We start from the raw sequence: 24,815 nt of genomic DNA on the forward strand, positions 1-24,815 counted from the left end.
ATGCTAAAATCATTGTAAACCGCTTAGAGAGCTCTGGCTATAGAGCGGTATATAAATGTAAGTGCTATTGCTATTGCCAGCACAATGGGAAATGCCTCTCACGTTTGAGTTTGGGTTGTGTGTTGTTTTTTTGCCAAAGTAGCCCCCCTTTGAAAAATAGTGAATATCATGTGACTTGCAGGCAATCCTCAGCCCCAACAAACCTCATTGTAAAAGTTAAGCACTGGCAAGTCTAGAAGGACTTCAAAATGGGACCTAGTTACCTTTGTGGGATGAAGCAGTAGGGTTATGTTAATTATCAGATACAACATTATTTTTTCTGCTTCCAAGTGTTTGCTTCATGATAAACTATTAGTTTACAATACTGTAACACCAGACAAAAAGGAAATAGAGGCAAATGACCTGCATAATTAACATTTCATAAAATTTATTTTCATAAGTTCTTAATAAGATTCTAATAGAAGAGCAAATGGAATGTAAGTGTCTCTCCTGTTCTGCCAGCACTTCCCAGTACAAGACCAATACAAACACCATCAATAAACACACTATGTACAGAATTTTTTTTACCCCTTATCCACTAATGAAGAAGCTTTGAGAGGGGGTTCAATGGTAGTTCAAGCTCTTCCAGCACCCCAAAAGGATCAGAAGCATGACAATATGGTGTATGTTTTGCACTCTTTAAGGTGTCACTATCCTGGAACAAAGTAGCTCGATACAGGCCCTTGCAAACTGTTGCCTAGGACAAAAGGAACCCAAAGAAAAGCAAATATACTGCATGAAAGTTATTTCTTCCAAAATATGGCAATATATTTGCGAATACAGATTTTTGATTGTAATTAACTGGAAGTATATTCAGACCCTTTAGATAGAGGAAGCAGAGTTTTGGGATAATTCCTTCCATCAAAATGCTAGTAACGGAAGCTTTCAAAAGTGACCATGAATAACAGAGTTCTATCTCAGTTAAGGCTTCAGTGTGCAACAGCCACATTAAGGAGTCTTAATTTTATGCTATCCAGCCAATGACAATTCTGAATCTCAAAGGACACATCTGTGGCAATTATTGCAGAAATAAAATAGAATTTTAATAGTGCTTATTGGCACAAATGGAGGTTGATGAGCAAGTCTTTCAAATCAATAATAATATGCAAACTGAGGGAATGAAATCTTTACCAAACAGCCAAGATGACTGCAATATGTAATTAACTGATCTCAGAATAGAATCATAAGTATCAGCTCTCTAAAAACCCTTTATACAGAAAACACTGAATAACCACATATTGTAAAAACAAGCTTCAATCTCAAAGCTCAATACAGATTTCTAGGTCTTAATTTAACTCTTTAGATGCCATGTCCAAATAATATTACAAGTTTGATGACAACTCTCAATTACTTTTTATTAAATGCTTCTAGCAAACGCAGCAAATGCAGAAACAGATTGATGATGTCCAAATAGAGGTTGATTGCAGCCAAAATATATTCTTCAGGGGAGAGCTTGTGCATTAGTAGATGAGTATCATAGATGATAAATCCACAGAACAGGAGCGCTCCTGCAGCAGCAAGTACCACCTCTACTACTTCACTATAGAAGAAGAGCTGCAACAAATTGCACACACACAAAAGGGATTTAGTCCATTTTTTTCATAAAAGCACATCAGAATCAGAATTCATAATAATGAAACTATGATTAAAAACACAATACATCTTGCATGCTTGTAGAGAAGCTGTGTATGCATGCAAGACTATTTTCTAGATTATACTATATATAGGTCATTTCTGAGATTTTAATTGCTTTTCCTATACTGACAGTGTAAGGTTGCATCACATCCTACACAACTGTCACTATATCAAAACTGCTGTTATAGGACAAGACTGAATTCACTTCTGAACACATTTGGTTCTCACAACTCAGTCTCTAATGTTGATTTACATTTTATTAAGTAGTTTCTAGTTAATAAAGGGCCCATAGACACTCTTAAAATCTTACTTAGACTTATCTCAGAACAAGTCCCATTCTATATTCAGCAACCTAGGATTTCGTAGTCAAATCAGTACTTTATTTGGCTATTTATAGATAATAAAGTCATTTTTACTTTCGTCAAGATGAAAATTTGTCAAAAGTCTCTTGAATTGCATTAACACAGCATGACATTTGGTAAAATTATTACATCACTAGCTTTTCCTACTTCATTTTAAATAGTGTTTTTATTCATGCATATTCAAGTTGTGGCTTCAAGAGCCAACTATCAGATACCGGCAGAAAACCAACAAATACTGTTGACACTCAAGCTTTATCCATTACAAATACACTTGCTTAGGAGCACCACAGAAATGAACAGAGTTTGTGCATCAGCAGTCCTTGGTAGAAAGAGCTCACAATTGCTCAGTTCAGTCCAGGTCTGGGCACTGCACTTGTTTATGAAGGAACAAGGTATTTTCAGCCTGGAGGAAAGAGGAGTAGATAGGGTAGTACTCTTCAAATACCTGAAGTGCTGTGACAAGAGGGCAAAACTTGTTTTCTGCTGCCTTCAGAGGGCAAGACTAACTCTAATGGGATTAACTTTAAGGAGGGTAGATTTTGGCCAAACATTAGGAGAAACAACATTAAGAACTGTTGCTCACATTGAAGTATTTCAGCTATCATAATTCAGTAGCAGCCACAGCCAGTTAAGAATGAATTGGGTAGTAAGTTTGGCTCCTTGCCTTAAGAAGAGTATCTTCTTACTATGATTAGTGAAACAAGTTCTTGCTAAGCAATCTGACACATTTTGGTCCCTCTTTCCACTCCATTTTGGGTACACTAAGTGGCTATTTGGGTCCACAAGGCCCAACAGAAGCTTGTTTGAACAAGCCCAGCAATTTTAGTACCATCCATCCATTTAAATTATTAAAGATACATACACACATTCTATTCTATTTTAAAACCCTAGAGGTTGTACCCTTACCACAAGATAAGTGGAAAGAAGTTCCTGCATGAGAATTTCCCTGCCCACCCCCTTCCCATGCCCCCTGAAAACCCAGAGTCAAGGGACTATCTGGAGCAGGATAAGATGTAGCACAGGAGGGCTGCTGAGAGACAAGGAACTGAAGAAAATCAACCCCGTTCTGTGAACAGAAGTGCCTTCCGTTTGCACAAAAGCAGGTGAGGAGACAACCCAAAACTGACTGGCTGGCCGACTATGTGCATGCTTGACCCTTGCCCTTCATGGCTTATTAAATCTTTTAAGGAGGGAATTTTTAGCTGGGTTCAACAGGTTCTAAATGCCTCATTGAGGGAGTATCCTTTTGGATCATGGTATCCTTTTGGGTAGTTTGGCCGGGTTGGGTATGGGAGGCACTGCTTGGAGATGGTTCCATTCCTACCTTGAGGCCTGTTCCCAAAAGGTGGTGTTGAGGGATTACTGCTGCTCAGCCCCTTGGCAGTTATACTAAGGGGTTCTGCAAGGTTCTATTCTTTCCCCTATGCTGTTTAACATCTACATGAAGCCGCTGGGAGAAGTCATCTGGAGATTTGGCTAGAGGTGTCATTAATATACATATGACACTCAATTGTATCTCTCTTTTTCATCAGATGAAGGTGAAGCAGTGACTGTCCTCACTCGGTGCTTGGATGCTGTAATGGATTGGGTGAGGGTGAATAAGCTGAGACTCAATCCAGACAAGTCTGAAGTACTGTTGGTTGATGGTTCCTCTGCACGGGTGAATGATGTTCAGCCTGTTCTAGATGAGGTTGCACTCTCCCTGAAGGACTAGGTTTGCAGTCTGTGGGTGCTCATCGATCCAGCACCATCACTAGAGCCACAAGCAGCCTCTGTGACTCGGAGCACCTTTCATCAGCTTCAGCTGATGCGCTAACTGTGACCTTATCTGGACAGAGATAGCTTGGCCACAGGACCACTGCAATGAGTTTTACGTGGGGCTGCCTTTGAAAACGGTCCGGAAACTGCAGCTTGTACAAAATAGGGCTGCAAGATTATTAACTGGGACTGGAAGTTTTTATTGTTGAATTTATTTATTGTTGAATTTATATACCGCCTTATATACCGATTATTTTCACTTGTTTTTCTTTCTTCTCGACTACAGTTATATCTGGTGTATTGTGTGGCAGATGTTTGTTTGTAGTCGGAAGTCCCATAATATTTTTACATCTTCATTTTCTACCAATTGTATGGTCCCACCAATTTCTGGCTACAGGTAGCTTGTATTTTTTGCAGATGTTCCAGTGTATCATCCCTGCTACCTTGTCATGCCTTTGTTTGTAGTCAGTCTGTGCAATCTTTTTACAACAGCTGATTAGGTGGTCCACTGTTTCATCTGCTTCTTTACAAAGGCGGCACTTGCTGTTTGTTGTTGACTTTTCTACTTTTGCTCTTATTGCATTTGTTCTTAGTGCCTGTTCTTGCGCAGCCAGTATTAAACCCTCTGTTTCTTTCTTCAAGTTGCCATTCTTAAGCCATTGCCAGGTCTTGATGATGTCTGATTTTCCACTTATGTTGTGCAAATATTGACCATGCAGGGGCTTATTTTTCCATTTTTCTGCTCGGTTCTTGACTTGTTCTTTCTTGTAGGCCTGCTTTCTTTCATTGGTGTTGAATAGTTTCGTGTTATTGACCATTTGAAGTGCATCTTCTTCTTCTTCTTCTTCTTATTATTAAGCTACCCTCAATTTCACCACAATTTTCATTAATAACAAATTCTTAAAATAAACAGTATTTCTTAAGACAGTGACCCAAATTGTTTTCACCCATCTAGGACTTGCTAACAATAATCAAACTACAAACTACAAATATCAAAGGTCACAAATATACAGTAAAAATATGTAATTCAATAATCACAACAATTTTAAAAGTAACTTTAATTATTACAACAACCATTTTAAACATCTAAAACTAGGTTAACTTGGCATGCAGACCTTACCAGTACCATTTTCAGTAATAGTCAAGAGCATAATCCCTTACCCTTAAAAAGCCTGACAGGAGAAGAATCCATAAGCATGTAAACAGCCTGTGAACACAAATTAGTATATTAACTTATTTTTTTTAAAATGCTTACACTCCTTTACCTTACATTAAAAGGTTGCATTTTTTGTCCATCTATATATAAACATGCACATTCACACTCTGACATAATTACAATTAACTGCTATAACTATTTTAGTTATGGCAAATCATACATCTTAATGCATCCTCCCTGCTTTTTAGCACACTTTCCTTAGGAAAGTAAGCTTATGAAATCACCCAGTTCGTTCTCTCCCGTGTATGTGTGTGTCCCTCCCCATCAACTTTGCAATACCTGGACCAATTTGAACCAAATTTAGTAGACTTGTAGGGACATATATGGACACCTCAATAACCCAGTCTTTGATTAGGTCATCCATTCCAAGTCAAGAGGGCAGATGTGTGAATGTTTGAGGCAGAAGGGCTAACTTGTGAAGGTGGTAATTATCAATTAAGATTATATTGAAAGGAAAGGAGGCAGATTAGTTCTTACCAGAATTTCTTGTTCTGGTATGAATTCTGGTATAGTTGCCTATACCCTCTGATGCAGGTACACCATGTTTTCACATGTTAGTTTTTGATAGAATGATCACTGTATATTATTAGTGTGAAATAAAGCAAAAAACACGGATCTTTGGGGCCTGTTTTGGATGATACCAGCCCACACTATTAACAGAGGGATATGCCAAGTGCGTACCCATTGTGAAATCTTCCACAACATCCAATGCCCATCTAGTTCATCCCTTGGGGGGGCTGTTCATGTAAATGACAGCTCTACATGTACTCCACATACTAGTTAAAAAACCCAGCGTAATAAAGGAATGTGCCAGAAGGCCACTGGAACATCATAAAAATGTCATGATAGGCATGCACTCACCACACCCCTCTTAATCATGTGGGCTGGGGAGGTTTTGTCCAAACCAGTACCAAGTTTACTTCTTATAGATCAGAGATAAAGAAATAATCAGTGCATTTCCTATGAGTCTTTTAAAACGGAAATTGTAAAAGCAACCTACCCTGCTCCAACTTTGCTGAAATCCCTTTTGGACTGCAAGGTGTATATAGTGAGAGCTAGAAACACAGCTGAAGTCAGAATAAAGGCTTGTAGGACAACAGATACTTCATAGAAAGTCACTATATTAAAACCAAAACAAAACAGGTAAGAGTCACTTAAAACCATATTATTATTATGTTGGCTTAACTTAATGTGGACATCAAGCTAACATTTGGCATATTTAAAACTGTTGTGTTCTCAGTGATATTTGGTCTGCCTGAATGCTGAGACCAATATCAGACAAGTCCTGGGCAATAAAACACCTAACTAATCTCACTTCTAATTCCAGTACCACTGACTGTATATACTTCTGCAGATTGTAATGGAGGGGTAATGTGCAGATGCACACATTTTTAGGTTCATATTGTCCTACTGAATAGTAGTTTGTGATGGGAGGAGGGAGATGAACTAGGCAGCACCAGTTCACCTTTGCTGATTACATCATTAAAAAACTATCTTGATAATTTTAGTAGGAGGAAGTTTAATATGGGATAAGTTAAATCATCTATTACTTCTGCTGTCTGCCCCCTTGTCTTGTCTTCTAAGTGAAGCTCAAGACTATGACCCCTTCCCCATGCTAGAGCCTTTAGAAAACAGCCAGAAATACCTATATAGTGGCCTCACATTAGAGAGTCAAGGATTGGGAGTGGCATGCAGCCTCCAAACCAACAGAGCTGCCACAGGAGTCATTAGTAGCCAGCCTAGAATTATGGCTTGCCATTATCCTTGTCCTTCCCCCAGCTTGGATGAAGGGCAAAATGTCATTTCTTGACATCACACTGGGCTTCGGAAGCAGCAAGACATCTCACTGCTCGGGAGCACCCCTGAAGGCCATCATGTCTGTACCTTCTCCCAGGCTCAGGAGTAGGGTAGGGACTTGCATTTGCAGTCATACTGGGCTCTGGACGTGTGCAGCAATAAGTCTTACTCCTTTTGAGTACTGCCAAAGGCCTGTGTAAAGTCAAGACTAGCCCTGCCTTGCCTTTACCTTGTGGTTGCTTGCCATATTAAAAGATATGTGCACCACAGGGAAGTGCACACATGGACTGCTGTGCTGGCAATTATGACTCAGCTGGTGACTACAATTATGCATCTTCCTTTCCCTTCTCAAGAGGCTAGATGAAAAGGACAAATACTTACCTGTTATTGCAACAGTCAGGGCTTCCAGAAGGGTCTGCGAGGGAAAAAAAGAAAGAGCAGTATAATCTGGAGCCAAAATTATATACAGTATTTCTATCTTGCTCTTCCTCGAAGGAACACAAAACAGTGTACATGGTTTGTTTTTATCCTTATAATATTCCTATGAAGTGAGTTAGATTAAGTGACTGGCTCCAAATCACCCAATGAGCTTCATGGCTGACCAAGGATTTGAACAAGAGTCTCTCCAGGTCATCTGGCACTCTAACCACTACATAGCCCAAAGGGCTCTGATGCACTCATAGAACTTTGCACAGGCAGAACTGTTCCTGACATCACAGAGCCTGGAAAGACCCCACTTCTAGCCACAATGGAGCAGCTAGCATATATGAGACACATATATGCTTCCCAAAGGGTCCCATATATGTTAGTTGAGACATTTTCTTCATTATATATATTTTAACTAGGGAAACTAGGATCCCATCACGTCTTTGTTCTTCTGCCTAGATGCTACCCAGGTGGCATGTTACAGATGGATGGTTTCTGGTGTAATACTGGTGAGCTGCCTCATGTGATTCCCCTTCCAGCATCTGTGTAGTGATTTCCTGTCCCGATCTGATACAGAGGGGAGTAAGTGCAAGGAAGCACCACCCAAGCCAACTTGGGCTGCATGTGGCAAAAAACGCTGGATGAAAAGTGTCTGAAAAATCAAAGAAGCAGGCAACACGTTTATTAAGCAAGTCCATATCAATGGCCTTTACACATACTGAGATGCTCAGTGATATGGCCAGAAGCTGCTTCTCAGTTCTAAACCCTGAACATTGTTTGGGTTTGTCTGGAAGCAAAATTATTTTCATTCTTAAAATAAGTACATTCATGCTACTTTTCATGTCTGAAGAGGACTAGAAGAAAATTGGGGAATGGTGTGGATATTATTTTCAATAGATACATCATTTTAGCTTGTACAAATATTAATTATAATACTTTTCATTTTCTTAAAGTAACATTAGCAAAGGGATACCAGCATTTTAAAAAACCCTTTTAACGCTAATATTATTCTGGGCAGAAATTTTTTTACGATGAAGTAAATTCACACTACTTGATTATCTGTAACTATTTTAAAAATGTATGCAAAGGATTAAGAATCAAAAAATGTATGTTGTTAAAGTACTTACAAATCCAAAGAGAAGATATAAGTTAACTGGATGCTGATGTCTATATAGAGTTAATGCCACAATCACAACCAAAGAGCCAAGCAAGGATACCAGAATTAATGCGGGGCTGGAAGATCGAACACAGAACATAGCCAATATTAGAGATGCATTTACTCTGCCTATTGTATCTTGTTTTAAATATTTAAAATTATTTAACTTGTCTAAAAATGAAGAGGGAAAGAGACTTCAATACTGATCATATAGATTTTTAAAAATCTAATTCTTACAAGTTACCAATACAGGGTATTTCAAATACACTACATTCTCAATTCTTAAATAAAGTAAATAGGCATGTTCATAATTGTGATTGACTTCTGGATGAATTCTATAGAAGAAAGTGCATGGACTTCATTCAGGGATCAACTCAATAGGATGTCCTTTCCCCATCAAGTTCCCTACAGAACTTGATGGGAGCCATTGACAGAATAAGTAAATGGGTTGTAATCCAGGACACTCTTGGAGGTGGGAACAAAACTTGCTTTTGCCCCTGACATGAGGTTCATCAGTACATGGGTTTGGGAACAGGTTTTTGCACCCAACCCTACAGGATCACTAAGTGAAGCACTCCCCCAGCCACACACACAGACACTACAGAAATGAATGGGGGAAAGTAAACAGTTGCTCTACGTTTATGAAAAATCAAAATCAAACCCCTTTCCCATGAGCTTGCCACTGATAACTCCAATGGTAGATCTTCCCAGTTAACAAACACAAAACAAAAACCAACACCAGAGTGCTGACTAGGAGCCAAGAGCCAGGGTTCAAATTTCCACTCAGTTATGAAGTTTTCTTAAAGCTTCTTAAAATGATCTTGGGCCAGTTGCTATTGCTCAGACTAATCTACTTCACAGAGTTGTGAGGATAAAATGAACAGAGTGGGGTATCATTATCTCCTTGGAGAAATGTAAATCAATCAATCAATAAAATAAAACCTCTGAAAGCAGTAGTTTACTGTCTGCTACGGATGCTATTCACTCCTGTGGCAGAGCGTTACCACCTAGGTTGCTGTTAGGTGCCGAGGAGTCCCTAAACCAATGGCCCAGCCTCGCCTAACTCTGTGGCAGCTCTCAGGCAGTGCTGTTCCTGCTGATGAGAGGCCAGGAAAGAAGACTGAAATCTAGCCCGGGGAAAGCATTTCCTCACTTCTCTCCCTCAGGAAGAGCTGTCAAAACAGACTGAGCTGTACAAGGAGAGAAGCTTTTCTCAGCCAGTAGCAAGCCTGTGGAATCAGCTGCCCCACCCATCAGCGCAGCTCTGCACTCTATTGTAGCAGATGTATTAGAGCTGGAATAACGTAGTGGCTAAAAAGCATGAGCTGTGTGGCAGGAAACTCCTAAGTCAGGCCTCACCCATAGACTCGCTCAGCCAAAAGCTCACAAGATGGCCTTAGACAAGCTACTGTAAGCACTATTCCGATGATATATTCAGAGGAATGAACACACAGAGAGGGGGAGCAGGATCACAGCAGCAGCCCGACTCCCTGTTCTGTAATACACATTTAACTGTACTTGTGTAGGACTCTGCCCACACAACTGGGGACCTTGGAAAAGCAAGGCAAGAGCATGTGTGCAGTTGTACACACACTGATTCCATGCAGACATTCAGGCAAATGAACAGAGATCTCCCTTTAATGCATGTTCACTCATCCTGGATATTTTATGAGAATATATATTTTAGGAGAATATATGCTGGGGCCTCAGCCCCCCTCCCGTTACATAATGCTGGCTTTCCTTACAAGGTCGTTTTAATGATTACTAAGATAATGTACATAACATGCTTTGAACACTTTAGAACACTGTTTAATGAAACACATTATAAAATAAGAACAGGTACACTCTTTTGTAGAACTGCCACTTTTTTTTTTTAAAGTTTCCCTGCTTCTGTGTCTTTAACAGTATCCCCAAACACACAAATTAAGTAAGTGAGATTTTCCCCATCCCTTTATCCCCATGCTATGAAAAGCTTCAGCTACTTAAGGGCTGGGTCAGGCTGCTGTTAACAAAAGATGAGCAGTGAAAAGGAAAAAAAGGTGGCAACCCTAATTTCTGAGTGGTGTCAAAACACAGAATCTTTATCATGACTTCCATTCCTTGAATATGCAAAGGAGAAGCATACTCCCAAGCAAAGATACAAACTAAATGTACTAAGTAATTCTCTGGATTACAACAGAAAATTGTAGTCTAATGACAACTACAAATATTTATATACCTCATTTCAACAAAAGTTCTCAAAGCAGTTTACACAGATAAATAAATAGCAAATAAACAAGATAATACCTTCTAACATTACATTAGAAGACGTTCTGCCCATATTTAGTTTACATTAAAAGTAGAAGAAAAAGTATAGTGCAATCAGGCTCATAGGAGGACTCTACCTTTCATGTACAAATGTCCGAATTGTGCTGGAGTACAGAAAAGCTGCCGAAGTCACTGTGGTCAAGAGAATTTGAACTGAAAGTATGCTGTAGACTTTGCGTAGAAAAGCTGGAACATAACAAAAACAAACAGCATTTTGACTTAAATTTAGTTGGAGCAGTAACTTTCCTCTTAAGATTTAATTGCAGAATCAAGTGTTCAGAAAAAAGGAACAACGCACAAAACATATTTTAATTGGAGTGTAGAAACAAGTGTGAAAGAAAACATGTCAAACACAGAGAAAAGTAAAGTAAAGTTGTGCTGTCGAGTCAGTGTCGACTCCTGGAGACCACAGAGCCATGTGGTTCTCCTTGGTAGAATATAGGAAGGGTTTATCATTGCCTCCACCCACACAGTGAGATGACACCTTTCAGCACCTTCCTATATTGCTGATGCCTAATATAGGTGTTTCCCATATTCTGGGAAACATACCAGCAGGGATTCAAAAGAAAAGGGATGTAATAATATCCATTAAAATAAAAACAAGTACTTTGAAGGATAGGCCATAAGTTAGTACTCTAATTTTCGGCATAAATGCCACATTGGGATAAATGCTGCACTAAAGAAAAAAGGCTGAATTATTTTTTAAGGAAGCAGAAACGCCACATCGCCATAAATGCCACAGCTAAACGGAACATCATGAGCGTAGAGTGATATCAGTACAGGGAGTCCAATCCTTATGTATAGTTTCTTATAGTAAGCCTGGATATTACTATGAATGTGGGTTCTGGGGAGAAGGGGGAGAAAGCCATACGTAAGCACCATAAGCAGCAAAAATTAATTTTTAAACACATATGCCTCATGAGTTTCTGCTGAAAATTACAGTAAAATGCTTGTTCAGTGTCCCCCACCCCAGTTATACATAAGAAACCTCTGCACCATCAAGAAGGTTATGAGTAGCCAAATCACAATTTCTCTGAACAAACAGGATAGTGCTCACAGGTGGGATGGATGGCCAGAAATATATGTCCCTGATCTTCAGTCAGTTTGAACAGCTGATAAATGAGCTACTCTAGCCCTCTCCTGAGTTAACTTTCCCAACAACTTCCATCCATTTATATGCCCACAGCAGGTATTTCACACTAATGACTGATCCCAGAATAAATAACATCACTTCAAGAAGCCTGGCATCTTCTGTTGGTTCAAGTTTCCCTTTGCCAGCATAACAGCTCCATGCAGGCTTGCCAACATTTTTACTGGCTCTATTCCAGTGCCTTTGACAGCACCTGGAAACACAACAATTAAGCAGATAAGGCTTTTATCACTCCTTTCTCTCCATGCCAGGAAATGTTTCCACTACTTAATTTGTCTGTTCCAAGCTACCTGTAAAGGTACACGAGGTAGGCATTTTTGTTGTAGTTATTGTAAGATAACAAATCCTTGTGGTTTGGGCTGGGAATAGATGCAAGGGTTTTGCATTCATGAAGAGGAACACCTTCAAGATTTATCTTGATGACAACCATGAATTAAGTATCGGAACATTCTAAATCAGAGATAATTATTGTGAAAACTGCACAAAAGAGGAAACGACAGCTGTCAGTTTCTTCTATAGTACATAGGAAGATAGGCAGAGAAAACAGAACTGTATTTCATGGGAAGAAATCCCAGTTTGTAGAGGCTCAAAGCAAGGAGACAAAAAGAGAGAGTAAAGATAGCTTTTTAGAATTCAGGCTAACAAGAAATAGAGCACCACTAGTACTACCTACCAACCTACCCTCAACCTTTAAGGCTGCCATCCTTTTTCTGGCAGAGCTCCTTAACACTTGCGTAACAGGCAGAAATTAACATATCACTTTTTCACTATCATAACAGGTTGTGGAAAAATGTTACTACAATAGAAATTCAAGAAGTGACTGTGTAAGAAACCAAAAAGCGAGGATGAAGCCATTTAAAAGCAAAAACACATGACTGTTTTATGGCATTTTAATCACCATTTTGGAACAGTAGAAAATTATATGATCCAACCAATGGAGGCAGGCAAGGTAGCCTAGGAGAATATTCATCCTGCCCTCACCTTCAACAATTCTGAAGTACTGAAACACACACACAGAAGCAAAATGACTGAAATTAAAAGCATGAGGGAGGAAAAGATGAGGGAGGGTGGGGAAGAGATTGTACTTTAAATAAGCCCAGGGAAACTATATCATTCATGACAGGGCTGAATACCATAAAGACTAGAGTACAACACATTCCCTGGTTTCTTCTTTTCTGCTTGTGGTAAAAGTACAATGGTGATAAAAGTAAAGGTAAAGTGTGCTATCTATTCTTTGGTAGAATACAGGAGGGGTTTACCACTGCCATCTCCCCTGTAGTATGAGATGATGCCTTTCAGCATCTTCCTATACTGAGTACAACCTGTCTTTATGCAAACTGAATCTTAGCTTTTGGAAGGTTTGCTGGTGTGTGTTTTTTAGACGACAGTGGTGATGACAATTTAAGTATTTTTGTTGAAACCTAAGTAACTGTTTTGAGTTATTATACTATCTGCTTTCAACATATGGATATGACGGATATTTATATAACACTTCCCAACAAAAGTTCCCAAAGCGGTTGAACTTTATTATTATTTTAGGTGATTCAGACACATGAATACACAGCAAAATCAGTTAACTTGAAATTTCTGTATATATATTATGTAATTGTTCAAATCTGTCTGTATCTTAATAGCATGCATGTACTGCTGTAATATTGCAGCAGACACCTGAATCTGCAGCATATATCACTAGGAACAGGTGACACAGTTCTAAAAGTCTTTATTTGAAAGTTAATATGAGCTTCTGTTAGTCTCTCAGCCCCATCTGAACTGTGGAAATAATACAAGATGCCAGTCTGTTTTAGCCTAAGTTTCACTCCACACAATACTGGCTTTGGCATAAGATCTCAAACATACCTCCCACCTACGGTAGCTGCAGTACAAAAACAATAATACTGGGCAGTTGATTTATCTTGTCTTGGCATAGAAAGCATTCACAGGGCTGATTTAATTAATTAATATTTATTTGATTTCTATACCACCCTTCCAAAAATGGCTCAGGGCAGTTTACACAGAGAAATAATAAATAAATAAGATGGATCTCTGTCCCCAAAGGGCTCACAATCTAAAAAGAAACATAATATTGACACCAGCAACAGTCACTGGAGGTACTGTGCTGGGGCTGAATAGGGCCAGTTACTCTCCCCCTGCTAAATAAAGAGAATCACCACGTTAAAAGGCACCTCTTTGCCAAGTTAGCAGGGGTTAATTAATTAATTTATGGAGCTCAGATCCGCCCCCACCCAACTTGACTTTGAAAAAGCATTCATTTCTGTCTCAGCTTCTGCTTCGGGGGAGGGTCTGTGCTGCTGCCGCCAAGCCCCCTCCAACGACAGCAGCCCTAGATTTCTCCGTTGTCCACTATGAGTAGGTGGCACTATCATACTCCCCCCTTCCCAGAATGTCACTTTGATCAGAGAGAGTGATGGCATCAGAAGCCACTAGGGAACCCTGCCTGCAGTTAAAGGAGCAACTGTTAGACTTTTAAAAACCGCAGATAGAAACAGGGGAGGTTTGGGGGCAGGGGTCGCGAAAGAAGGGGCAGCAGGGACTTGGAGCCAAACAGGACCGGGGCAGAGCTGGTCGTACTGGTAAGGAAGGGAAATAAAGTAGGGCAGGTGGGGGGAAAGACCGAGGCCTAGACAAGGCCGCCGTGGAGCAGGGCTCTTTACCCATGCGGATGTGGACGCTGGCTGAGGCCACATTGCTGCCATAATTGAAATCATCCTCGATTGATGTCATCGGATAGCACGGACTCTCCGCAGCCATCATCGCAGCTGTCTCCAGCTCCGTAGCGACAGCCTTCGCTCCGTAGCGACGATCGCTTTCCGAGAGTTCCGCCGCTTCCGGGTAAGCGCGCGCAAATCGATCTCAGAGAGCATCGATTGCGCCTCTCGGCTCTCGTTCGGCTTCGTTTCCAGATGAAGCTTCGACTTTTCCTGCGGCGGCGGTGGCTATGCGGGAACTTCCGCAATGGCGTCACTGCCAGCCAATCGTTGGCCTACAGAGGCAGCTGGCGAGCAAAGGGAGGAGGTGGGACGGTGCAGCTGCAGTAATTTAAGCCTCAACGATCTCATGGCAGCTGCTTTGAGGCTCGCGTTATTTGGAGCTATTCATGAAGCCCAGCACTTGAGCTGCACATCATGAATTGCGATGAAACAGGGAAATTTCCAGATGTTGCGTAACTTGAGTTTAGTGATGAAGGTTTAAGAATATGTGCGATTCAGCTGACGTTAAGCACACACGGCAAGGGGTCCAACATGAATAATATATGTTGATGAAATGCCATCTTAAGCAAGCAGCTGTGCCTTATTGTACAGTCCTCTGATTGTACTTATTGAATTATATATACTATTTATTGATACTAGTACATAGTTAATAAATAGATACAAGTGGAACTTGTGACAACAAATGTTGCATCGAATCGGAAATCGCCTCCCCTCAAACTTCCAGTGATTAAGGGAAGAACTTTTGGAATCCCCGTTCATTCTGTGGCTGAAAAGCATATGTGCACTCAGCTTCTCTGAAGATTAAGACCAACATTTTTGGGCATGCCTTTTGGTGCCTCCCAACTAGGGTTGCCAACTGCCCGAATAAGGGATGTGTGAAGAGGTGGGAGTATGCGGGAGTAATTGGGGGCCTGAGTGCTGTCTATGTTTTTACCAATTTCAGCATAAACTACTGTATACATAACTTAGATTGCTTCTCCTCTGCTTATTGATATAACCATGGCTAGCCAAACTGGGTGTGATGCAATTTTGTTTTCTAGATAATGAAGCATTGTTAAGCAGTAAAAATAGGTTTCACATATGAGTACTTTCTAGTAGTCATCACCAGGCTTGGACTGGCCCGCAGGGCAACAGGGCATAATTCTGGTGCAGCCCACCATTGGGGTGCCCCTGTGCCCTGCTGCACTCGGCAGCAATGAATACTCCTACCCTTAAGTACCCATTCTGCTCAAAACCCGGCACCCTCCCCACATACATCCCACCACCCTCTCATACCTGGATCATGCAAAGTTAGCCAGTCACTGGTGGCTGTTGATGTTTTTGTTAATGTCCCCACTATGGGCCTTTTGGCAACCCTATGCTTGCAGCCCACCAGAACCACAGAGTACTCTAGTAGGGAGGGAGAAGGGAAAGGAGTTGGGGCTCATTAATTATTTTATGAGTGAAAACAACTGGTTTTATCTGAGCCATGGATTTTTTCCATTGGCTGAAAATAAGGGGCTGAAATAGGAACATAGGAAGCTGCCATATACTGAGTCAGACGACTGGTCTATCTAGCTCAGTATTGTCTACCCAGACTGGCAAAGGCTTCTCCAAGACTGCATGCAGGAATCTCTCTCAGCCCTATCTTTGCATTTTAAAATTTTATTGGTTTTTACAATATCAACAGTCCAATTACATTTAATTAAGTAAATATTGACTTCCCGCTTACCAGTCTGCACGGTTCATATTAGCTATACAAATCTACCATTGCTATAATAATTCAAAACACATATACTCCACATTGCAAACTTGATTTTACCCTACCCAACCTACTGTTACTAAATTTCAAACCCTGCTGAAAGGTCCATATTGGAAAAATAGTTATTTAAATAAAGTAAGAATGGCTCCCAATCTTCTTTGAAACATTTCAAGTTTTCATCCCTTATGAGTGCTGTAAGTTTTGCCATCTCAGTGTATTCCAAAATTTTTATCAACTCATCTTCTTTTGAGGGCATTTTATCATCTTTCCATTTCTGCGCATATACTATTCTAGCTGCCGTGGTTGCATACATAAAAAATGTTAAATTTCTTCTGGAGAACTCTCCTTGCATTATTCCCAGCAGGAAGGATTCTGGCCTCTTAGGAAATGTCATTTAAAAAATTTTCTTCAACTCATTATATATCATATCCCAAAAGGCCTTTGCCTTCCCGCATGACCACCACGTATGAAAAAAGGTTCCTTCACATCGTCCACATTTCCAACATTTGTTTGGGACATTTTTATACATTAAAGCTAATTTTTTTGGTGTCAAATACCACCTGTACATCATCTTATAATAATTTTCTTTTAAAGTATAACATGCAGTGAACTTTAAATCAGTTTTCCATAATTTTTCCCAAGCTGCCATATCTATATTATGACCCACATCTTGAGCCCATTTTATCATAGTCGTCTTAACCACTTCATCTCTTGTCTTCTCCAAAAGCAACAACTTATACATCTTAGAGACTAATTTTTCATCATTTTCACACAATTTCGTTTAGCTGATGATACTGAAACCAGTTACTAACCAAATTTTGTACTTCAATTAGGTTTTTTTAATTTGCAGCCCCTCTCTTGAAAACATAACAAGTCCCTATAGGTACCCCATTCAGATTGCATATTAATCTCTTTATGTGCCAAAGCTTCAATTGGGGATACCCATAATGGAGTTTTAGATTCCAGCCATTTTTTATATTTTACCCACACTCCCATTAGACTCCTTCTTACATAGTGATTGAGAAAGGCTTTATGCACTTTACTTTTATCGTACCACAGATATGAATGCCATCCAAACCTTCTATCAAATCCTTCCAGATCAAGTATTCTGGGATTTCTTAAGGTTATCCATTATTTTAACCACATCAAACAAGCAGCATCAAAATACAACCTTAAATCTGGCAGGGTAAGACTCCCTCTTTCTTTAGCATCAGTTAAATTTTTAAATTTAATTCTTGGCCTTTTCCCTTGCCAAACAAATTTGGTTATGTCCTTTTGCCATTGCTTGAAACAGGTTAACGTATTAATTATAGGAATAGTCTGGAAAAGAAACAACATTTTAGGTAGAACATTCATCTTCACAACTGAAATTCTTCCCATTAAGGATAAGTTCATTCTTCTCTCCGCCCTATCTTGGAGAAACCAGAGAGGGAACTTGAAACCTTCTGCTCTTCCCAGAGCGGCTCCATTCCCTGAGGAAATATCTTCCAGTGCTCACACTTCTAGTCTCCCATTCATATGCAACCAGGGCAGAACCCTGCTTACCTAATGGGACAAGTCATGCTTGCTACCGCAAGACCAGCTTAAGGGACGTCCTTGTTAATAAGGGGTAACCCTATTCCCAACACTCCTAAATCATGTCCCCTCACCCTTAAGAGGAGCTTGTGGAGGCTCTGTGCCTATCCATTTGCTTTATTAACAGTCAGCAATGTATTAATAGATAGTATCTTATTTCTTCCTATGTTTTCTGATTGCTGCTGTGAAAATTGGTCAAGTTTCATTTATATCTAATATCTATATGCATTGATTGATTAAGTGCCGTCAAGTTGGTGTCAACTCTTAGTGACCACATAGATAGATTCTCTCCAGGATGATCTGTCTTCAACTTGTCCTTTAAGGTCTTTCAGTGGTGCATTCATTGCTGTCATAATCAAGTCCATCCACGTTGCTGCTGGTCAATCTCTTCTCTTTCCTTCAACTTTCCCAAGCATAATGGACTTCTCAAGGGAGCTGGGTCTTTGCATAATGTGTTGGAAGTATGAAAATTTGAGTTTGGTCATTTGTGCCTCGAGTGAAAATTCTGGATTGATTTGTTCTGTGATCCATTTGTTTGTTTTCCTGGCTGTCCATGGTATCCTCAAAGGTCTTCTCCAACATCAAAGTTCAAAAGTGTCAATGCTTTTTCTTTCTTGCTTCTTCAAAGTCCAGCTTTCGTATCTATCCATTTTTGCATCATGGGGAAAACCATTGTCTGAACAATTCTAATCTTTGTTGATATAGACATGTCACGGCATCTAAATATCCTTTCCAAGGCCTTCATTGCAACCCTACTAATTGCTACTCTGTGCTGTATTTCTCGACTGCTGGTTCCTTTACTGTTGATGGTCGATCCTAAAAGGCAGAAGCTATCCACCACTTCAGTGTCTTCATCATCAATTCTGAGGCTGGTTGCTGTACCCACTGTAAGATATTCCCCTCAGGGGATGGAGCCGCTCTGGGAAGAGCATCTAGGTTCCAAGTTCCCTCCCTGGCATCTCCAAGTTAGGGCTGAGAGAGTTTCCTGCCTGCAACCTTGGAGAAGCTGCTGCCCATCTTGGTAGACAATACTGAGCGAGATGGACCAATGGTCTAACTCAGTATATAGCAGCTTCCTATGTTCCTATAAGCATCCGCTTCAAAAGTGAGGCCGCTAGCAAATGCACGTGTTGTTTTTTTACTTACATGTGTGCAGTGTTAGTCAGGATGTTGGCCACTGAAATCAGCATCGTTTATATCTGTATAAACATATTCAACATGGAGCTGAAAATAAAACAAGGAAACTTAAATCCACCTGACAAATATTGGAGGATCTGCAGTGTAAACACACACATTACAGGAAGTTAATTTATAGGCTGCATTCAATAGTCTAGGGTGATCCACTTGTGGAACTCTCTGCCACAGGATGTGGTGACAGCCAACAACCTGGATGGCTTTAAGAGGGGTTTGGATGACTTAATGGAGGAGAGGTCTATCAATGGCTACTAGTCGGAGGGCTGTGGGCCACCTCCAGCCTCAAAGGCAGGATGCCTTTGAGTACTAGTTGCAGGGGAGTAATGGCAGGAGAGAGGGCACGTCCTCAACTCCTGTCTGTGGCTTCCAGCGGCATCTGGTGGGCCACTGTGCGAAACAGGATGCTGGACTAGATGGGCCTTGGGCCTGATCCAGCAGGGCTGTTCTTATGTTCTTAGGGCAGAGGTTCCCAAACGGTGGTACTCCAGAAGTTATTAAACAACTCCCATCACCCCCAGCTACTATTTATTGTGGATGGGGATGATGGAAGTTGTAGTTCAGCAACATCTAGAGTACCACTGTTTGGGAACCTCTGGTCCAGTGCAATATAACCGCATTATTCCAGTGTCAGCACTGCAGTGAGCAACTGTGGGAGGACTAGCATCTATATGATTGGCATAGCACAGTTTTACAAAATGAATTAATCATTTAGTGATTTCAGGCATTCCATGATGAGGCCAGGTAGTAAAGTTACACTGAAGTAATAGCCTACAACCCCATGCTTTTAAATTTTTAGATATCTCATGATATCTTTCACTAATTTAGTAACTGCTCTATCTCCAAAACCAGTTACTATGTTGACTTCAGACTGGTACTGATGATATCTTATTTATCTGATTTCAAAACACTGAATAAACACTGAGCAAACTAAGTTTGATATCTATCAGTAATGTCAGTGAGGTAGGGTGCTGGCCCAGTAATGATAGGTTAACTCTAGCTAATCGTAATACTGTAAGGAAATGTGACAACCAGAGATACATTTTCTGGAAGAGTATTTGAAAAGCCAGTTAGAGTTTATGTCCAAAGAAATCACTTTGGAGAATTCAAAGTGAAAAGCAGCTATAACCAGCAATTGTACTAGTAGAAACTCTAAATTTTTAACATCAGCATTAATATTTGTACTTTTTTTTTTTAGTAGTTTATAGTTCCCTGAAGATCACACAGTGGTTCAAATTAAAACAAGTTGTATGTTGAAGAAAAAACACATTAAAGTTTTATTTATAAACATGTTGGGATGTTCCTTTATAGTTTTGTTTCACTAGGGACTGCCAGATTCCACCACGTTGTCAGCTCCACTCATGACCTGCCAAAACTCAGTAGGTTCTGTCTTCTACCACATTCAGATTTTTACCATCAAAAGCTGCTGACCATTAAAACAGGAAGCTCAATGAAAATTTCCCCAGTTATTGGGAGATTCATAATTTGTAAAACAGATTTGTTGAACAAACTTAAAACTACCTGTTGCTGGTAACCATTTTAGTTATGGCCTTATTTTCTCAAGTTAGGCATTTTAAAATACTGAAATAAATCTTGAATCTTGAAATAAAATAGGTCACAAAAAGTTAAATCTGAAGCCCCAATATCTTTTCATCAGGAAATCCAATTCAGTGCTAGCAATGTAGCAAATTAGAAAACAGTCATTTATTGCTTTATGAGAAGCCAGTTCATAAAACTGAGATAATAATGTTCATTATTTAATTTATGAGAAACTGGATTTCTAGCTCATAAATTCAAGATAATCACTTTTTCTCAGCTGAGTTGTTAAGATCTGCCTTATCCCCTTTGAGTGGTTCCTCATTAAGGGGAAATTCTCAATATTACTTCTCAGAACTATAATTTTGGACCAACATCATTAAATTCTACTTCTGCATATTTATGCACCACTTTTAATTTGCTGAGTGTCTTATCATCTAAGCAAAGTTTCCTTCCCTCGACAGTCTGAGCCATCTTGGAAGGCTCGGAAACGTCTTTCATTTTTTCAGTCGCTCTGTGAATGTCTAAAGATCCGTGTCCATTTCATCTGCAACCTGGATCAATTTAGTGTGAAATCTTAACAGGTAAGATGATCTTCTGAGTTTAATCACCAACTAAGAAATCAAGCAATGTCCCTTTAAGACACAGACACATCCCTCAGGAAGAGGCAGAGCCAATTCCCCTCTGTCTGGGCAGCAGTCATAAGAAACAGCAGCCTAGAAAGCTTGGAGCAACATTTTTCACTAGTATTGTATTACCCAGCACCTGTGATGGGTCTAGCCAATGTGCTGACTTCCAGCATAGAGCTGTCTAACGTCTGCAGTGCTCTAGCAACCCTTCCTTGGTAGACATCCTGGCTCAGCCAAGAACAGGATATATAAGTTGATTGTCTTTGAACATGTAACATTGTCTTTGAATCAACTTCTTCCTGATTTTACCAAAGTAGTTCAAATAGTCCCCTCTTCTGTAGTTCAGCAATAGCTATCATTCCTTGAAAAATATAATTTCCTTTCTTATAGAACACCTCCAGTTTTGCCTTGTGAAATATCCATGATTACATCAGTCATTTGTTTCTTGTTGACACCACTGTTCTCAAGAATCCAGAATCTCTCACAAGAAGACTACACACAAGATGTTTAAGAATGTAGCCATTGCCCATTCCTCATGCATTCATTTCAGATGCCTTGATATATTTTTCTTGGTGGGTGTCTGCAGTGACCTCGGTTCTTAGGTATCCATCCAGTATTTAATGAAAACAATGCATATTGCATGGTCAGGAAAAGCTGCAGGCAATTTCATAATTCCCCTAATAGTAGCCAAGAGGTCTACAGTATGAACACTGCAGCAGGGAAATGACTTGATTATCAAGCCAGAGGTTGCTGGTTCGAATCCCCACTGGTATGTTTCGATTTACTAGTTTTTAATTTTTCCAGACGGTTTAGAACATCATCTCTTGTCACTTCTATCTAACTCAGTTCTTTAGCCTCCGTCCCTGAAAAGCCTGGTTCAGGAACAGGTATATGCTCAGTATCCTCTGTCATAAAGGCATGAAAAGAATTCATTTAGCTTCCCTGCAACCTTCATATCCTCCTTCATAATCCCTTTCACTCCCTCATTGTCTAAGGGCCCAACCACCTCCCTGGCAGGTTTCCTGCTTCTGATGTATTAAAAGAATTCTTGTGTTATTCATTTTCTTTTCACCAAACTCCTCATTTTGGAGAAGTTTCCTCTTCTGAAATTCAAAGTGTGTTAGACTTCCTTGACGATTCTCTCACCGCATGTATGCTGAATTTGATCGCACTATTGTCACTGTTTCCTAAAGGGTCGATGACACTGACATCACACACCAGGTCCTGGGGGCTACTCCAAGGTCACCTTCTCTCTGGTTGGTTCCATGACCAACTGTTCTAGGGCACAGTCATTCAGCACATCTAGAAATTTGACCTCCTTGTGATTACCTGACTGTTAATTTACCCAGAATGTGTGGGTAATTGAAGTTACTCATTATTACTGCCCTGCCTCTCCTTGACGCCTCCCTGATTTCCTTCTGCAACTCCCAGTAACTGTCAGCATTTTGATCCAGAGGATGACAGCATGTCCCCAGTAGCACATTTCCTTTCTGGCCTTGTATTGTCACCCACTGGGTTTCTGTGGAGGACTCCGGTCCTTCTAGTTTTTCTAGCCTGTTAGATGCAATCGCTTCTTTAACATAGTGCTACTCCACCTCCAAGCCCCCCCCCCATCCTTTCTATAGAGTTTATATCCAGGGATAACAGTGTTCCCACTGGTTCTCACTGTTCCACCATGTTTCTGTTATGCCCACTATATCTATTTCTTCATTAGCAACCAAGGACTCCAGCTCGCCCATCTTGGCTCAGAGGCTTCTAGCATTGGCATATAAGCACCTATATGCTGAATCTCTTACCTGGTGTATGTCATCTTTCTTTTGGCTCTTGAGCTCTTTGACTAGCTAGAACAGCCATCTGTCTGCTCTTTATGTGGTTCTCCTTTGTCCCCCTCTGTTTTAGCTGAATCTTTTACATCCTCGCACCTTAAGGGATGGCATCTGCGGAATCGGATTACTGCCCAGCTCCTGTGTGCTATTCCCTAAGCGTCATTTTAAAAGTTGCTCTGCAAACGTTTTGATTTTAAGTGCCTGCAGTCTGGTTCCATCTTGGTTCAAGAGCAGACCATCCCTTTTGTACAGGCTTTGCTTGCCCCAAAAGGTATCCCAGTGCCTAACAAATCTAAACCCCTCCTCCCGGCACCACCGTCTCATCCATGCATTGAGATCCCTCAGCTCTGCCTGACTCGCTGAAGTTGTACATGGAACAGGTAGCATTTCTGAGGATGCTACCTTGGGGGTCTTGGACTTCAATATGCTACCTATCAGCCTAAATTTGACTTCCAGGACCTCCCAACTACATTTCCCCACATCGTTGGTGCCAACGTGCACCACAACAGCTGGATCCTCTCCAGCACAGCCTAACAGCCTATCTAGATGCCACATGATGTAGTGGTGTGCACAGAACTGCACCTCTGCGGTCCAGCACTGGGGAAGGGGGCTCTTTAAGGGCGGGGGAGGCTATACTTACCCCTCCCGCTGCTTTCCCCCCTCCAGCGCTCCCATTTTTGAAAGCATTTGGGGCGGCAGGGTACCTCCCTGCCGCCCCTTCCCCCGTTCCTCGTCAAAAGGCTTCAAAAGCCTGACTGCACATGCGCACGTTATGTCCATGTGTCACGTGCGTGCTTCACGTGTGTGCGTACGCACGTGACACACAGACGTGACACACGCGTGACGTGTGCATGCGCAATCAGGCTTTTGAAGCCTTTTGACGAGGAACGGGGGAAGGGGCGGCAGGGATGTATCCTGCCGCCCCAAATGCTTTCAAAAACAGGAGCACTGGAGGGAGGAAAGCAGTGGGAGGGGTAAGTACACCCTCTCCAACCCTTAAAGGTCCACCCCCCAGCGTCAAACTACCGAACCAGCCCCAGGTCGAAACCGGTCCGGAGGCCCTTAGAATGGGCTCCGGACCGGTCCGTGCACATCCCTAACGTGATGTCTGCAACCTTCGCACCAGGCAGGGAAGTTACCGTGAGGTCAACACACCCGTCACAGACTCATCTCTCCATACCTCTGATGACTGAATTGCCCACTACAAGGAAGCGCCGCCCTCCCCACCCCACCGCAAGGAGTATTCCCTGTGCGAGAGGATAGGGGCTTATCATCCACAGAAGGAGTCGCTTCTAATGGAGCATTTCCCTTTTCCTCAGACTTCCTTCTCTGATGCCTTCCTTCCCTGAGAGCTTCATTCTCCCTGACATCAGAGGGGCTATCAGCCCTCAGAGCTATCAGAGGAGCTATCAGTAGGATGCCTTGTTACCAGCTGAGCTTTTTCTGCTTGCTCCCAGAAGCCTCCCTGGTTGCAACTGCATCTCCAGGCTTGGAGATTGCACGTTTGCTATGCTCAGGAGCTGTACCGCAATGTGAGCTCCCAGTCTATGTTATACATAGGGACAAGTTGCTTAGTTGGCAGTGGACTTGTTTCCCCTAGATTTGGCTGCAAGCCCCACAAATTGGAAAGGGGATTAGATGCACATTCCCTCTTGCAGGTGAGGGGGCCCTGGCTAAGCAGACTCCAAAACTAGTTACTGCAAATGTCTGGCATTTAAGATCATTTCGGACTGGGAATGAAA

General features: G+C 41.1%; 1 protein-coding gene across 1 annotated transcript; it reads right to left on the reverse strand.

Annotated features, from left to right (window-relative positions):
• Window positions 1–410: 410 nt before the first annotated feature.
• Window positions 411–14,823, reverse strand: TMBIM4 (transmembrane BAX inhibitor motif containing 4). Its single transcript, XM_053255450.1, has 7 exons — window positions 14,519–14,823; window positions 10,774–10,882; window positions 8,361–8,466; window positions 7,189–7,222; window positions 6,011–6,128; window positions 4,956–5,001; window positions 411–1,593 (listed from the first exon to the last, which is right to left on the reverse strand). The coding sequence occupies exons 1-7, from the start codon at window positions 14,616–14,618 to the stop codon at window positions 1,387–1,389; spliced, it is 720 nt and encodes a 239-aa protein (XP_053111425.1). The 5' UTR covers window positions 14,619–14,823; the 3' UTR covers window positions 411–1,386.
• Window positions 14,824–24,815: the final 9,992 nt, after the last annotated feature.

The sequence above is a fragment of the Hemicordylus capensis genome, chromosome 5 (genome assembly GCF_027244095.1).
Source record: "Hemicordylus capensis ecotype Gifberg chromosome 5, rHemCap1.1.pri, whole genome shotgun sequence".
Classification (NCBI taxonomy): Eukaryota; Metazoa; Chordata; class Lepidosauria; order Squamata; family Cordylidae; genus Hemicordylus; species Hemicordylus capensis.